Source organism: Myotis nattereri, assembly GCF_964212035.1.
Source record: "Myotis nattereri genome assembly, chromosome: 4".
Classification (NCBI taxonomy): domain Eukaryota; kingdom Metazoa; phylum Chordata; class Mammalia; order Chiroptera; family Vespertilionidae; genus Myotis; species Myotis nattereri.
In genome coordinates, this window is record NC_138079.1 from 82,011,249 (window position 1) to 82,027,548 (window position 16,300).

A 16,300-nucleotide genomic window follows, 5' to 3' on the forward strand; every position below is an offset into this window, starting at 1 on the left:
ACAAGTCATGGCCTCTCAAGGCTGAAGTTCCTCTTGTTGAAAATACTGCATTTGGCTCTGCAGCCTCCCAGTGCCTTGCACAGCACATGGGACTTGGTTAATTCTCAGGGATAAAGAGGGTGTTCTCAGTAGAATGAGGCGGTTTGGGTCATTCTGATTCCTAAGGCTCAGAGATGGATCAGACGCCCAGACCACAGGGCTTTGGAGGGAGCAGGCACCATGCCTGGAGAAACCAGAAGGGCCTCTTGGAAGAGCTGAGCTCTAGTCTCAGAGACAAAACGGCTCCCAAGAGAGAGAGCCATGGGAACCAGCAGCCGAGGGGCTCCTAGATGAGGCCCATGTAGCCGGGGAGCTCAGTTACAGCCCTGACGGTGCGTGGGGGCTGGGGAGGAGGGCCTCAGTGTGGCCTCCTGATGCAGTTTCACAGGGCGGGAGTCACAGCTGGAAAAGCTCTGGGAGCGGAGAGGGGAGCCCTCTAGGCAGGTCTGGCTGGGAACAGCAGAGGCAGGCAAGATGGCTAGCCCTGCCTGTCCTGGAGGAAGGGTTCTCCCAAGAAGCATGAGCACTTCTGGAGGCCAGCCTGGTCCCTTCCTAGCTTCAACACCTGGGGAAAGGAAGAACACTCCCGCCCTCTCCCCTCGACTCCAGGGATGGCTTCCAGAGATAAGGGAAACCCGGGGGGACTGAAGAAGACCCCATGCCTCTAGCCAGTGCCCCAACAGGCTGTTTCCTGATGTTCTCACTGTTACACCTGGCCCACAGGGGCACCGCAGCACCTGTCTCCACATCTGAGTGCCGCTGACTGGCTTACCCTGCCTGACGGCTCCACTAGGAATTTGCACATGGAACCTGATCTTTCACAGGCACAGGAGTCGGTGACTGGGACCTTCCTGGTTTCCAGTCTATATTCTGTCCTTCGGAAGCAGGACAATGTAGCCTACAAATCCGGGACTGAAGGGACCAACAGTGCCCCTGCCCAACCCAACTATGCTGGTCAACTCTACACAGCACCCTCCTCATGCCTCCAGGGCATCCGTGCCCCAAAGGAAGTTCCAACTCACTGGAGCAGCGGTCGCCAACCTTTTGGACCTCACGGACCAGCAGTGGTCCGCAGACCACCAGTTGGCGACCGCTGCCCTAGAGTATAGGTGTCGTGTCCCTCAGCCAGAGGGCCATAGACACAGTCTGCTGCCAGGGACACTGTTTGGGACTGACCTTCTCAGGGTGGGCTCGTCCTGCGGAGATGAGTACATGCACCCCATGGTTTCTCACTCCCAGCTCCAGGACTTAAGGAAGAAAGCAGGTTGTAGCTCTCTCCTGGAAACGGGCCAGGAGCCAGCAGCTAGGAAGTCGGGTTCTGTCCATCCTTTACAGTGTTGGCTGGGCCCATTAACTTTGAAAGTGCTCCTGGACACCCCAAAGTCCTCTTGGAATCTCAGCTGAGCCCCTGCGTGCATCCGTCCCCTTAAGCCTGAGAACACTGGAACATCTGGCAGTTCCAGCAGGGAGGAACCAGGACTCTGGGCTGAAATCTCCCACGATCCCCTGCGTTTGGGCACACACCCCTCCTCCTTCGGTATGGACCAAGGGAAGGAGAAAACCTCCCCAACCCCAACCCTCGGGTCTCCTTGGAAACTGTTTATATCAGAGCCCTTTCTCTCCACAGCCTCCTCCTTTCCTTTCCCATTTGAAAAAAATAAAATGAAAGAAACTCATGGAGGCTGAATAAAGCTCTTCTAGACACTAGAAGGCAGTTGTGCAGGTTGCTATGGCAGGGCCGTCTCTCCATAAAGGAAGCTGCACTGATCCCGCTGCGAGGGGCCTCAGGATCATATTAAATTAGATCTGGTTCCCGTCTCCCTCCCCACGAAAGAACTGAGGGCAACAGAGCCTAAGACAGGAGTCAGTCTGTCACCTGGAGCATGTGCGCTGTGAGACCAGCATGTGCGGTGGGGGCCCCCTGGCAAGGTGGTCACTGCATTCTCTGCTGAGATGGTTCGCCTAAAGGAGCGCGCCTTCAAAGAACCCAAGTGTAAACACCCCAACGCAAGAGGCCACAGCTGGCCCAGGCTCACGCAGAGACCACGCAGCTCCAGAATGGAGCACGAAAGGTTCCAATTAGGGCTCTCCACCCCTATATTGGGAGCAGGAGTCTGGTTCAGGCTTCAGAAGTCAACTGGAGCCCGCTGTGTGGGAACGACGGAAGGGAGGGTGGACAAAAGCACTGAGTCACTGGGATAGAGATGAACCAAGATGTCCCAGGGTGATTCATTTGTTTCCAGTCCCAGGCAACGCTCAGAAGGATTTCTGAAAACTGCAACTCAAATGTAATTTTCTGCACAGCCGAACAGATTTCTTCTGGGACTTTCTCCTGCCCTTGGCGACACACAGGGCAGATGCTTTTGAACAGCTTCCTTCCAAAGCCAGTGAGTGATGGCAAGTTCTCCAAGCCCCAGGGTAGCAGGTCCCCTAGTCAGAGAGATGCTGGGAGCTGAGACACGACACATGATGGTGCAGGGCTGTGCACAGGCTGGCCGGCCAGGACAAGCTTAGACTTTGAGGCCTCTACCGTGGGAAGTGGCTCCACCAAGAGGGCCTAGATTTCTCTACCATGGGTAGTCCTTGGAGCAGAAGGGTATTAGTTTGAAAGAACTGACTTCTGTGAAAACACAGTGGCTGGAGCTTAAATAAAAAACACCGTGGCTCTCTCCACTGATGGGACCGGAATGGAAACCAGCACTGATGGGAGAGCAGTGTGGAAGGTGCCTCCTGAGACAGCGGCCTTCAGCAAGTTGGAGGTTAAAGCAGGTGTGGGAGGCCATGGGTCAAAGATAAAAAAGCAAATGGGATCTCTACTGAGTGCCTGCTGCATGCCAGCTAGTATTCAAGGAGCTTATATATATACTAGAGGTCTGATGCACGAAAATTCGTGCAAGAGTAGGCCTTCCTTCCCCCAGCTGCTGGCACTGGCTTCTCTCTGGCACCCGGGACCTGGGCGGCTTCCCTCCTCCAGCCACCCGCAGGTACCCGGGACCCAGGCTGGATTCCCATCGGCCCCAGCTTCATCAGGAGGACATCTGGTCCAATTAGCATAGTACCCTTTTATTATTATAGTTATTTTTCACTGAATCCTCCAAACGTGTGACATGGATCAGGATTTTTATCCACATTTAACACCTGAGGAGACTGTGAGGCTCGGGGGTGAAGCGGTAACTCAACTCCAGGCACCGCGGTCCAGCACCAGGGTTCACGCCGGCTCCCGCTGAGCCTGGCTGTGCGTACAAGGCACACAGTCCCAGGTGTGTCACTGGGCACATTCAGAAAGCACACTTCACAGCCCTCCCAGGCATCCTAGGTCCTTGTCCTTTGGGTGCTATAAGACACAAGTGGGCTGCTGTTTCCCTCACAGACCCCCTCATGGACAGCCTTCAACATGTATCCACCAAGATAAGGACTCCTTAACCTGCCAAGGCCCTGGCCGCCTGCCCTCCCAACACCGCAGGGCATTCTTTGGCCTCTCTCTTCTGAACCTTAAAGACCACTGGGCAGTGCCTTGGCCAGACAGGTGTTAGGCAGGGCTGCTGGACTGTGCCGGAGAGTGAAGAGCAAGACTACGGTCCAAGGAGCTGCCCAAGGATACTCAGCTGCTTGTCAGTGACAGAGAAAAACAAAATGGCCCTGCCATCATCTGCAATCAAAGGGGGAAGGGCAAGAAAGCAGGGTAGCTGGGGAACAGCGATGAAGCCAGCATGGGGAGTGAGCAGAAGCGAGTGCAAAGGTGTGGGAACAAAACCCCTGAGGCACCAGCACCAAGTGCCCCGATGATGCCCAGCGAGGTCAACAGATCCACCTGTGTTCAGCTCTGCCTCACTCTTGTAGACAATCGAAGTTGCAGACACTAGCTAGCATGGCAAAGCCATCCCCATCTCATCAGAGAACAGGAAAGAAGGAAAGGCAGGTGAAGTCCCTCAGTGGTCAGGTAGTGGAGGAAAACCCTGGCCTGTGCTCACAGGGGAGGGTGAGCATCCTGAGCCCATTTCCTCCCCACTTCCATGGACAATGGGAACCTTCAGTTGCGGTTCACTTCTCCTAGTGCTTTTCTCTTGGTAAACTCATTTCTGCTTCTATTTCGTGTTTGGCGGAGCCAAGGAACTCTATAGAAAGTTAGATGTGGAAAGAACTCTAGCTCACTTTCCACCTGTCGACACTCAAAAGACAAAACTGATTAGAAACGATGCCAGGAGCCTTGACTCCTGGCTTTCCTGGACCTTCTGTCCAGAGTAAATCCCCAGACACAAGTCACAGGAACATGAGCTCTTTTGCGGCTTTTCACAAGCAGCCTCCTGTGGGATACAATCAGCAAAATCCAGACTGCGGGAAACTGAAACAAATGATCTGGCTTCTTCAAAAATGCTACCAGGAAGGGAAGCCGCTGAACTGAGAGACTTCCTGTCACAGGAGGAAGTAGCCAGGCACACAAAGCTGTAGCTACATAATCCCTCTTGTGTGACATTTGGGAAAAGGCAAAACTACAGGGACCAAAATAAGACCAGTGGTTGCTGAGGTCGAGAAGGGTGGGTACGGACTGCAAAGGCACCTGTGGGGAGCTTTTGGAGATGATGGAATATTCTGCATGTTGACTGTAACACTGAGTACACACCTGCATACATCTCAGGACTCGTCAAACTGTACACTTAAATAGTGAATTTTACTTAATTTTTCTTAAAAGGTAAATTTTATTGCATGTTGACTGCCCCTGCCCGCCAGCCCCCCCCCCCCAAGAGCTGTATAAGATTTATTAATCAATTGTAATGTATGGGTCTTGTTTAGATCCTAAATTTTTAAAAAACTTAAAAAAATTTATCAGTCAGTCAAGGAACTAGAAACAAATGCTGACTGAGTATCTAATGATAATGGAGCTTACTGTTGACTTTCAGGAGTATGACTTAAGTTCTGTTTAAAAATGGGCGTCCTGCTCTAGCCGGTTTCGCTCAGTGGATAGAGCATCGGCCTGTGGACCAAAGGGTTCGATTTCGGTCAAGGACACATGCCTGGGTTGCAGACTTGGTCCAACATGCAGGAGGCAGCCAATCAATAATTCCCTCTCAACATTGATGTTTCTCTCTCTTCCTCTCCCTTCCTCTCTGAAATCAATAAAAATATATCAAAAAAAGAAAAAGGGGGTGTACTTAAATTTTAGAAGACTAAAATATATGCATATTTCCATACAATTTCATAAGAAATATTTCTAATTTCCTATAGAATCATAATTTTTTTATTCATCATTTCTGTAAATTATATGATCAATTATAAAGTTATAGGATTGATTTAAGAGAATCCAGGAGCAGTGGAAAAGGTGAAAGAAACAAGACTGGCGAGGAGAGAAGATAATTGCTTTGGTTTTTATTTGAAACTAGAGGCCCGGTGCACAAAATTCGTGTACTTGGTGGGGGGTGTCCGTCAGCCTGGCCTGCACCCTCTCACAGGCCAGGAGCCCTCAGGGAATGTCTGACTGCCAGCTTAGGCCCGCTCCCTGCAGTCGGACATTCCTAGCACTGCTGCAGAGGCGGGAGGGGCTCCCACCACCGCTGCTGCGTGCAACAGCCGTGAGCCCGGCTTCTGGCTGAACAGTGCTCCCCCTGTGGGAGTGCACTGACCACCAGGGGGCAGCTCCTGTGTTGCGTGCAATAGGGCTGAAACCGGCTATCCAACATCCCCTGAGGGGTCCCAGATTGTGAGAGGGTGCAGGCCAGGCCAAGGGACCCCATTGGTGCACGATCGGAGGGACATGGGAGTTTGGCCAGCCGGGGAGGGACTGTGGAGGGCTCCAGGGCATGTCTGGCCCATCTCACTCAGTCTCAAGTGGCCAGACTCCAGCAGCAAGCTAACCTACCATTGGAGCATCTGTCCCCTGATGGTCAGTGCACGTCATAGAAGTTGAGTGGCCTTAGCATATCATTACCATATTACACTTTGATTGGTTGAACAGCCAACCAGAAGACCAGGCACTTAGTATATTAGGCTTTTATTATATAGGATGTTCCATAATAAAAAGCTTTTCTTTACTTTTAAAAAAAAATATGTTTCTTTATTGATTTCAGAGAGGAAGGGAGAAGGAGAGAGGGATAGAAACATCAATGATGAGAGAGAATCATTGATCGGCTGCCTCCTGCACACCCCCTACTGGGGATCGAGCCCGCAACCCAGGCATATTCCCTTGGATGGAATCGAACCTGGGACCCTTCAGTCCACAGGCTGATGCTCTATCCACTGAGCCAAGCTGGCTAGGGCAAGCTTCTTTTTCTTTAAAGCACTCTTAGGTGCCAGAAGTGAAGTGGGGGGGGGGGAGGGGGGGTCAGGATTGGGAGTGCACTACAGTGCTTCTCAGAGTAGCAAGCTCAGCAGAGGAGGAGCAAAGCAGCTGGGGGCCTGGGCCCGCTGGATGAGGGCTGGCTACCACCTAACTCATGCTTATCTCTATAAGTTGGCCCTGAGGACCAGAGAGAGGAGTGGTAAGTGGCCTAACCCTGCTAACCACAGCTCTCGATCAGCCTTGAAAAAAATTTTTTTACTTCACTGTCTTCCTTTTAACAGCCTTGATCTCTATTTTCCATTTCCCCCTTATCCCAAAATCTCCTAAATTTGGGCTTTGCTAACATCCCTTGCCCCATCAGTTTACTCCCAGGGGAATCCTCTCCCTCCATGTCAAGCCTTTCCATCTCCTTCCCAAACTTGCTCCTGAGCCTGTGTGCCTTGTCAGCCTCATTTTCAACTGTCCCTCCTGGCTTCTCCACGCCCAACCAGGCCCCCACAGCCCATCAGCTGTGCCTTCACGGTACTTGTTCCTTGGAATGCTCTTCTCAGGCCTCATCATCTCTCTGGAGCACTTCCTGAAAGGCCCCCTTCTGAAATTGGGGTCTGGTCATTTCACTGTTCCACTGAACACTCCAATCAGGCTCCAGCCTGCCATTTCCACACCCCCATTCCCCTTATCCTGAACACACACCCTCACCATCCCACCAAATGGAGTACTGACTTTCTAACACAACTTGTGGTCTTTCTCTCTCGACCTCAGGTGGACCACCATAGCCTGACAAACTCCCACTCTACTTACAGACTCAACTCACATGTCACCTCCTCTTGAAAGCCTTCCATAACCTCGAGTCAGAGCCCATCCCTGCTCCTGGGTGTCCCTGGCTCTTCACACGTGTGTTTTCCAGCACAGCCCACTCCAGATGGATCTATTCTCGTGCCTGCCCTTCCCACGGGACTGGAAGGCAGGGACTTCATTTTAGCCATCTGTCACAAAGACTTAACACACAGTCTCATATAAACGTTTGTCTGACTTGATGGATCCCAGATTTCAACATCACCTCCTGCCCCATGCTGCCCCTTTCTACCAGAGGCTGGGTAGCTTCCATGTGGTTCCCCTGTGTTACTGTCAACATTCTAGTCCCACAGTGTTGCTCCTGAGGTAGAACCCTGACCAGGGGAAAAGTCTACTATGACAGGTGTATTAAACCCTCTCTCATCCCTATCCTGGAGGGCAAAGACAGTCTCAAGTACCCTCCTGGACTGATGTTGAATTGGTTGAGAGAGCAAGCTCCAGGCTCCAGAAGTGTCCACAGGTAGTATCTTTGTCAGCCTGCCACTCATGGACAATGACAGCAGAGAGCATCTGGGATCCTGAGGTTCTGAAAGCCAAATATAGAATGTGATGAAGGCTCCAGAGGCCACCACACCTGGAGAGATTCACTTGAGCACACAGGGCCTCCTCCTGGATCCCCTGTACCTAGAAGTCCAGGGTCTGGGGACTGCAGGTATGTGTCTTATGCCTCCATGCTATTCAATGTGCTTGCTGGTCAGATGTAGTTGGTCGCATTGATTTTGGTCCCATTGGTTTGGTTTTTAAAAATATCCATGGCCAACGGTTTAGACACAGTGTCCCAGGTGGCTACGGCCTTAAAAAACCTTAAAACACCAACCAGAAGCTACCAGAAATCATAGTGAGAATTCATGATATAGCCCTGGGCCACACACAGTCCCCACACTAAACCCTATCACACCCCACTGACCTGCTAGGTAAGGGAAGCTCTGGGCTGTGGCAGAAATCACCTGTGTGTGCTCAATGAAAATAAGTAGTCAGAGACCATAATGTAGGATTTATAGTGGAAGGTCTAGGTTTGTGGGCAGTTGTATCAGCTAAGTGGTCTCTCTGAGTCTGTTTTCTCATCTTTGAAATGGAATATTAACAATATGTAAGAGACTGAAGGCAGCATGGCAAAGTGTGGGAAACATGGGTTGTGAAGTTTGCAGATCTGGGTTTAAAAGCCAACTCTGCTACTTATAAGTTAGATGGCCTTGAGCAAACTCCTCAATCACTAGCATCATAGTTTCCTCATCTGCAAAATCTATATATAAAAGGCTAAGTGACTGGCTGACCGTTCGGTAGGTATGACGCGCACTGACCACCAGGGAGCAGACACTCAACACAGAAGCTGCTGAGTGACAGCACCTTTGCAGAGTGCCCTCTCGCACTCTGGGACCCCTTAGGGGATGTCGGACTGCTGGTTTTGGCCCAATCCCTGCAGGCCAGGCCAAGGGAGGGAGGGACCCTGCTCACTCTGCAGACGCCTCGGGTGCAGCTGGCTAGGGAGGGACCGTGGGAGGTTGGCTCCAGGGGGGGGGGTCTGGCTGACTGGTCTTGCCCAGTCCCGCCCCACCGGCCACCTTCTAATTAATTTCCTTTCAATGTGCACAAACCCGTGTACCGGGCCTCTAGTGAGATTATAATGCCTTCTTGGAAGGACTCCTGTAAGACTGGAGATACCAATAATAAGGAAAAAATAGTAACAATACAATTTGAGGCTCATCATGCACCAGGACTGGGCAAGAAGCTTTACAATGGATTAAGTCATTTAATTTTTGCAATCCTATGAGGAAAGTACTGTTATTATCTTCGATTTTAAGTTGAGGATATGGGCTTCAAAAGACTAAGTAACGGCAAATGTCACATGGCTACTATGTGGTAGTCAGGATTCAAACCTTGGTCATCCAACTATAAGAGCCCAGAACTTAGCCACTGTACTATAAATGTTTCCCTTTATAAAATCCCTGGTCATAGCAAACACTCAACATGATAGAATGAGGGATGTAGGTTGAACCTCGTAGTAGGTTCTCAGGGAGATTGACAAATAAATGCAAAAATCTCTGCATGCAGGGACAAATAATAATAATAATAATAATAATAATAATAATAATAATAAAATCTTAGGGTCGGTGGCCGAGCCCTGAAGAACAGGACCCTGTTCTTTTGTAATCAAGAAGAGGGAACTATAGTTTCAGCATCCTGGCAAAGAGAAACAATTAGAATCTACAAAATGCAAGTGCTCCCACAATCTAGGAGTTTTATTGCCAGTCCATCTAGCAAGGCCAGTGAAGTGACAGGGAGAACAGCAGTTCCATGTGCTCCATGGAACATCCACATCCACTCATTGTGGGTGTGGGGGGTACACCTCCATTTTACAGATGAGGAAACGCAGGGCTACTGTAAGCTGGGAACTGGATGCTGGTCCCCTTATCTTGAGTATCACATTTTTTCCACCAAAAATACTCTGCTATTCCAGAAATCACCTGAATCAGCCCCAGTTGGAATAGGCTGATTCCGGCTCACCTGCCCATCTTCCTGTCCTCCCTCTGGCCTTCTGATGGCAAAGCCCTCTCAGCCTCCTGATGCATCACCATCTTTTAGGACGTTTTCAATACAACCTCCCACAGCACATCTTCCGGTCTCTCCACCAGGGGAATACCTTTCTAAAAGTTCTGGCAGCCAGGGTCTCCCTCTCCCCCAACATCCTCTTCATCCGTGGCCTCTCTCTGATGAGCCATGAGGCCACCCACCCTGTCTAGTACACAGTTCTGTTGCAGAGGCCCTGATGAGATAATGCACATGAGAGCGCTTCATAAACCACTTGTTAAAAGTCCTTTTCAACATCCTCACTTCTCAATTTCTATAATGTAAATGCCACCTCTTATTCTTATAGCACCTAGCTAGAGCTTGGTGCAAAATACGTTCTGACACAAGCACTAAGCAGCTACCTTGGAATAGTGCGAGGTGACCATCATAAACATTATACCATTTAATACTTGCAAGAGCCCCGTGAGATTGGGGTTAGTGATTCCCCTTAACTCCTGCTTTTATCAAGCCTGTGGCAAAACTGGTTTCATTATCTATCAACAATATTAAGTGAGGACTTAAAGAATTGTATTCCCTGAATATCTGCTTGAAAGCTGGAGGACTATAACTTTTCTGGGAGAAAAAGCTGTTACCAGAAGTGGAATAGTGAGTTAGGACCTGACAGAAACCTGAATGTTCACCCTGCCCAACCCCGGGAGTTCTGACCTGAGCATAGCCCCATCTTCTGCACCTGAGGCTTGTTCCTTGGATCTCCCCAAGGAGCTGTGCCCTGGGGTTCGCTCAGCGGAGCCTGGCCTAGTAGATCCACTCAAACCTGCCTGAAAGAACATGGCCTGGTTGCAGGAATGATATGGAACTCAATCTTGAGGAGACAGTGATGCACCTCATTTTTTCACACCTAAAAACCATCTTTACTCTCACTTCCTTAATATTTTTCTTTAAACTAAGTCACCTTTTAAATTAAACTTTATTAAAAGGAAGTTTTATGGAAGGCTAAAAAAATTTAAAAAGAAAACAGTGTTAGTAAAGTCAGGTTGGATACTGCCTGTGATATTGTGACATAAAAAAATGCAGCCTGGCTGGTGTGGTTCAGTGGTCAATCATCAACCCATGAACCAGGAGGTCACAGTTTGATTCCCGGTCAGGGCACATGCCTGGGTTGCAGGCTTGATCCCTAGGAGGAGGCATGCAGGAGGCAGCCAATCAATGATTCTCTCACATCACTGATATTTCTATCCCTCTCTCCCTCTCCCTTCCTCTCTGAAATCAATAAAAATATATTTTTAAAAAATACATATTTCATCTTCATCCTGTTTCTTGCCCAGAGCTCCTAAAACCCTTAGAATTTACTAAGTGATAAGAGTGATAAAAGTATCTTCTGTTATTTGTAACAAGTCTCTTTCAACCACACCTGAGTTTATAATGAAGTGCTTTTGGAAAGCCCTTAAGGATGGGGCTAGTAGCCAAGGGAACCAACCCTGAGATTTACTTTCAGCCTCATCCCTGACCTCTGGGGAGGGGAGAGGGACTGGAGATTGAACTAATCCCCAATGGCCAGTGATTTGATCAATAATGCCTACATAAGGGAGCCTCCATAAAAACCCAAAAGAATAGGGTTTGCAGAGCTTCAGGGTTGCTGAACGGGTGAAGGTGCTAGAGAGTGGAGCACCTGGAGAGGGCATAGAAGTTCTGTGACCTTTCCCCATCCCTTGACCTATTCACCTTTTCCATCTACTGTTCCTGAGTTATATCCTTTTATAATAAACTGGTAACCTCGTAAGTAAACTGCTTTATTGAATTCTGTGAATCACTGTAGCAAATTAATCAATCCTGAGGAGGAAGTATGGGAACCTCTGGTGTATAGCTGGTTGGCCAGAAGCACAGGTGACAAACTGGACTTTCGACTGGCATCCAAAGGGGGCAGGGAGTCATATGGGACTGAGCCCTTAATCTGTGGGATCTAACTCTAGGCAGTTGGTGTGAGGAGGGTTGAGAACTGCTTGGTGTAGGGAGTGTTGAGAGTTGAGGGGAAAAAAGTAGTTTTCCTCTTATATTGTCACTCTCCAAAACTCTAAGCTAGAGATAGCCCTCTTTACTTACAAAAAGAAATTAGCAACTGTTAGATTTAAGGACATATTAGCACCAAACTGCAACTTTCTTCCTGTCAGTAATGAAAAGAATGGAAAGAAAATTTTAAAAGGAGTAATTGCCTTGCTTTATGGTCCTGTGTCAACAGCACCTCTATGATCCCATCTGTTTACAAAATGGAAATGTAATAGGCAGCTACACAGACATGAGCAAAACATGGACCAGGTACAAAAGGTCACCTATCAAGGGACAAAATTGGGAAAACAAGGACCTCGCCCCCAGGGTAACCTCTCCTCACCTAGCATATCACTGGTCATGTGCTTGGTTTGAACTCCTGACTTTTCATATCAGCTAGTCATGTGGTTTAGATCCCTGACTTTTCTTCCCTAGAGATAACATCTAGGCCTCAGTTGTATTTCAGCTCTAAGCCCAGAGAAGCAGCAAAACCAGACAACTGACACCATGGCTACCTCAGACAGCTGCATTGACTAATCACCCCTGTCCTGGCTCCAGCCAATCTGCCCATGACCGTGAAAGAGCACACCTGGAAAGCTAATGAATATTCTATTGAGACCCTTCCCTGAGAGTTCCCCTAAGATTCCCACCTGCAAGAGAGAGGATATCCTCAATGCAAAGTACCCAGCAGGAGTAGCTCATTCTGGACTAACCCCCTGAACCTGTCTCCAAGACCCCCTTTACTCTGACTTCCCAGTGAGCTAAAGCAGCTCCCCACCAACTTAGGTCTCTCCTGTTTCTTCTTCTATGCCCGTCCTTATTTCACTGTCCCAAGTGTGTTTTTGCTGTAGCCAATAAATTCTTGCTTGCTTTGCTGCATTTTGTCTCTTGTCTGAAATATTTCCTTCAAGAAGACAAGAAACGAGGTCTCATCATCTCGCAGGTAAACAGAAAGATCCAGGCTGGGAAGGTGCCAGTTCCAGCTCTGCCTTGTGCAGGTGATCCCAAGCAGCATCTGTAACATCCCTGAGCCTCAGGTTATCTATCAGTAAAATGGTGCCTTCTACTCTGAATGGTCCCTGTGAAGTTCAAATAAGACAGACAGCCCTAATGAGTTTGACTCAGTGGATAGAGCGTCGGCCTGTGGACTAAAGGGTCCCCGGTTCGATTCCAGTCAAGGGCATATACCTTGGTTGCGGGCACATCCCCAGTAGGGGGTGTGCAGGAGGCAGCTAATAGATGTTTCTCTCTCATCGATGTTTCTAACTCTCTATCCCTCTCCCTTCCTCTCTGTAAAAAATTAATAAATATATTAAAAAAAGACAGACATAACTCTAAAGTGCTGTGTAAACATAAAAGGATCTGAAGCACAGTCTGCCAATAAGGCAAAAGCCAAGATTCATCCCCAAATGCTTCAGGGACCCTGTGTCTCTCCCGGCTGGCTCACTCCTGACCGAGGCCCAAGTACAGAATGCTGCTTGGACTGCCAGAAATGCCCAGAGCTCCAGAATGCTGAGGAAGAGAGATCCCGACAGCATCACTTACATTGCTTGAATTTTGGTGAACTCAGGGACTTCGTCTTTTTTCTTTCTGAAGAAGAACCAGTAGGTCAGGAGACCCACAATGAGTGAAAACAGAATCATGTCCGTCATGCTGAAAAGAGAGACTTCCTCAGCCACAGTTTCAGACCCAGTGGCGCTGGTATCTGTGTTGGAGTCCCCCATGTTGATCACGAACCTGTGGGGGGAGAGAAATAACAGACTTCAGCAGGGAGGAGCAGGGTCCACCGGAGGCCTGCTGGGGAGACCCCTGACAGCTTCAGCCTGGGCCTCATGCCCATGGGCTGCAGCAACAGGCCAAGCATCAGGGTAGGAGCTGTTGGCTCCTGGGGAATAACCTCTAAGCCCTTGGTATGTGTTACCTGGTAAGAGTTTCTCTGTATACACAGATAGTTTAGGCAGCAATGTCATTTAAGGTGAATACCTGGGAATCTGAATCACATCATATCAGTCTGACCTCTGGGGTGCTGGAGATTAAGATTAGAGACACTGGCGCTCCATGCCAAAAAGACTGACCAAAAACCCCTGAAAAAAACACACACCAAAACACAAAACCTGGACACCAAGGATCAAGTGAGCTTCCCTGGCTGGGATAGATACTTCATATGCACTGCCACACACAGTTGCTGGGAGAATTAAGAGCTGTCCGTGTTACCTCCGAGAGAGGACAACTGGAAGCTACAAAGACAGATTTCCTGGTTTCTCCACCCTAGGAACCCTTCTGCCATAATAAACCATAACTGGGAGTAAAACAGCTTTTTTGAGTTCTATGAGTCCTGGTGAATCACTAAACCAAAGGATGGTCCTGGGGACCCCCTCAATACACCAACCCTCTTAGTTCCCTTGAAAGATGCTCAACTGGTTCTTCCACCATTGAAACCTGACATACAGGTAGATGTTATATGAGTCAACAAAGGCCAAAGTAAGAGTACCAGAAACCTCAGCAGCCCACTTCTGCCACCTATCAATGAGGCTAGGCTCAGCTCTGGAATTGCATCATTCCATTTTGCAATCACTGCTTTTACCAACGGGGTTGCTTTCACCAGAAGCATGGCTTCCAGACTTAGTCAGAAATGCCTGTCATACCTCAGCAACTCAGGCAATAGGAGATTGCTACATATCTCACTTCCGTTAGCTGCCACTGCCTCCAGGAAAGCACCCTAGCATCTGAGGGGTCCTGGCATCAGCCCTTCCCTTCTGCAACTTGTTGGAAATGGGTTATTCAGAATGGGCCCTCAAACTTCATTCTTTGCTTTATTAACCTAAGGTGCTTTCTAATGTCCAAGTTCCTGAGATAAACTCAACTCATCCCTTTTGATACCTTATGTTATAAGACAAACTCAACTCTAGTGCCCACAGAGAGGATTATTTACGTATTAACTTATAAACACATTTAATTCAGTGTTAGTCATCTTTTTATCTAACTCAGTTGTGTCATCTGTCATGCCCACAGCCTTCTGTCAAGCTCTCACAAAACCATGGAGAGAGGACCTGCTGGTATGGATTCTGGAAGGACCACAAAATCATGAGGCAGCAAACACTCAGAACTCTGGTAAAACCAGCAGGGGGTTCTGGTCAGGACTAATGTGCTGGCATGGGAAAGCCGCCAGCTGGCATGCCTCACAAAGCAGCAAAGGACTTCTGCTTCCTGTCCTCCTACCCTTCTAACTCATGCCACCCAGCCCCCTTTCTTTACCAAGGGGTAACTAAAGCTAAAACTGTTGATAGGTATGTAAGTTGACTGCACAACTCAGAAGAGAAAGCTCATTCCTGGTAGGTGGTTTCAAAGCAGTGGTGCCTTGGAGGGCTAGGAAGACTGCACATCGGCACTCTCACAATCCCATTATTTTAATAACGTTTGTGTTCAAGCCACCCAGACCACTGCAAGAAACTCCCAACTTCTCCACACAGTAGCCAGAGGGATCCTTTGAAAAAGGAAGTCAGATCTTGTCACTTCCCTAATCAAAACTCTTAAATGGCTTCATACTTAGTACAAAATCTCAAGTCTTTACCAATGAGCATTATACGATCTGGCCCCTGCTTACCAGCCACCACGTTGCTTACTACTCTGCCCTTTCTCACACCTCACCAGTCACACTGGCCTCCTTGCTACTCCCCAAGCCTCCTTGTATCTCCAGGCCTATGCACATGTTAACATGCTGCCCAGGGTTCTCTCTCTCACTTCATTCAAGTCTCAGCTATCACCACCTGAGAGAGACTTTGCCTCGCTTCATATCTGGTCCTTCTTCCTTCCCTTGCCCCTTCACAAGACAGATCACTACCTGGCATACATTTTTCCCACTGGCCATCTCCCTGAAAACAGGGCTAGCCAGCAAGGGCAGGGACTTCGCTTTGTTCACAGCCTGGCAGATAATGAGCACCTAGTATCAACTTGTAAATAAAGGAAGGACTCTAGAGTAGTTGGGTTGGTAATACAGATCACGGAGTGGTTTTATAATCTGAAAAGCACAATACAGATGCGTCATTAGAACAGTTTGTGAAGCTATGTCCACTCTTCTTCACTCTTGCTGTCTCTAATAACTGCACTTACTGCTTCTTGCAGTATCTCAGGCCTCTCTGTCTTAGTTCAGAGTCAGAACACCAGAAATTTCTGCCCCCAACAGTGAAAATAAGTAGGCACTCCCACTGGAAATGTCACTGACTCCCTGTAGCAGGTAGGGTTGGGGCTCAGGCCCCGAAGCCCCCCATCAGTACACTGGCCACTGTCAGAACTCAGATGTGGGGTCTCAACAAAATTGAGAATGTGCCCTACCTGGTTTGGCTCAGTGGCTAGAGCATCAGCTTGTAGGCTGAAGGGTCCCGGGTTCGATTCCAGTCAAGGGCACATGCCTGGGTTGCGGGCTCAATCCCCAGTAGGGGGCTTTGCAGGAGGCAGCCAGTAAATGATTCTCTCTCATCATTGATGTTTCTATCTCTCTCTCCTTCTTCCTTCCTCTCTGAAATCAATAAAAATATATTAAAAACAAAAACTGAGAATGTC

The 16,300-nt window shown here is 48.8% G+C and overlaps 1 protein-coding gene across 1 annotated transcript in view; it reads right to left on the reverse strand.

The window, feature by feature from the left end:
- The window catches only part of POR (cytochrome p450 oxidoreductase), a 63,722-nt gene that overhangs the window by 21,014 nt on the left and 26,408 nt on the right, over nucleotides 1-16,300 (reverse strand). Inside the window, exon 2 of the mRNA XM_081090422.1 lies at nucleotides 13,286-13,477. Coding sequence (XP_080946548.1) covers nucleotides 13,286-13,464 — 179 coding nt within the window. The 5' untranslated portion in view covers nucleotides 13,465-13,477. The remainder of the gene's footprint in view (nucleotides 1-13,285; nucleotides 13,478-16,300) is intronic.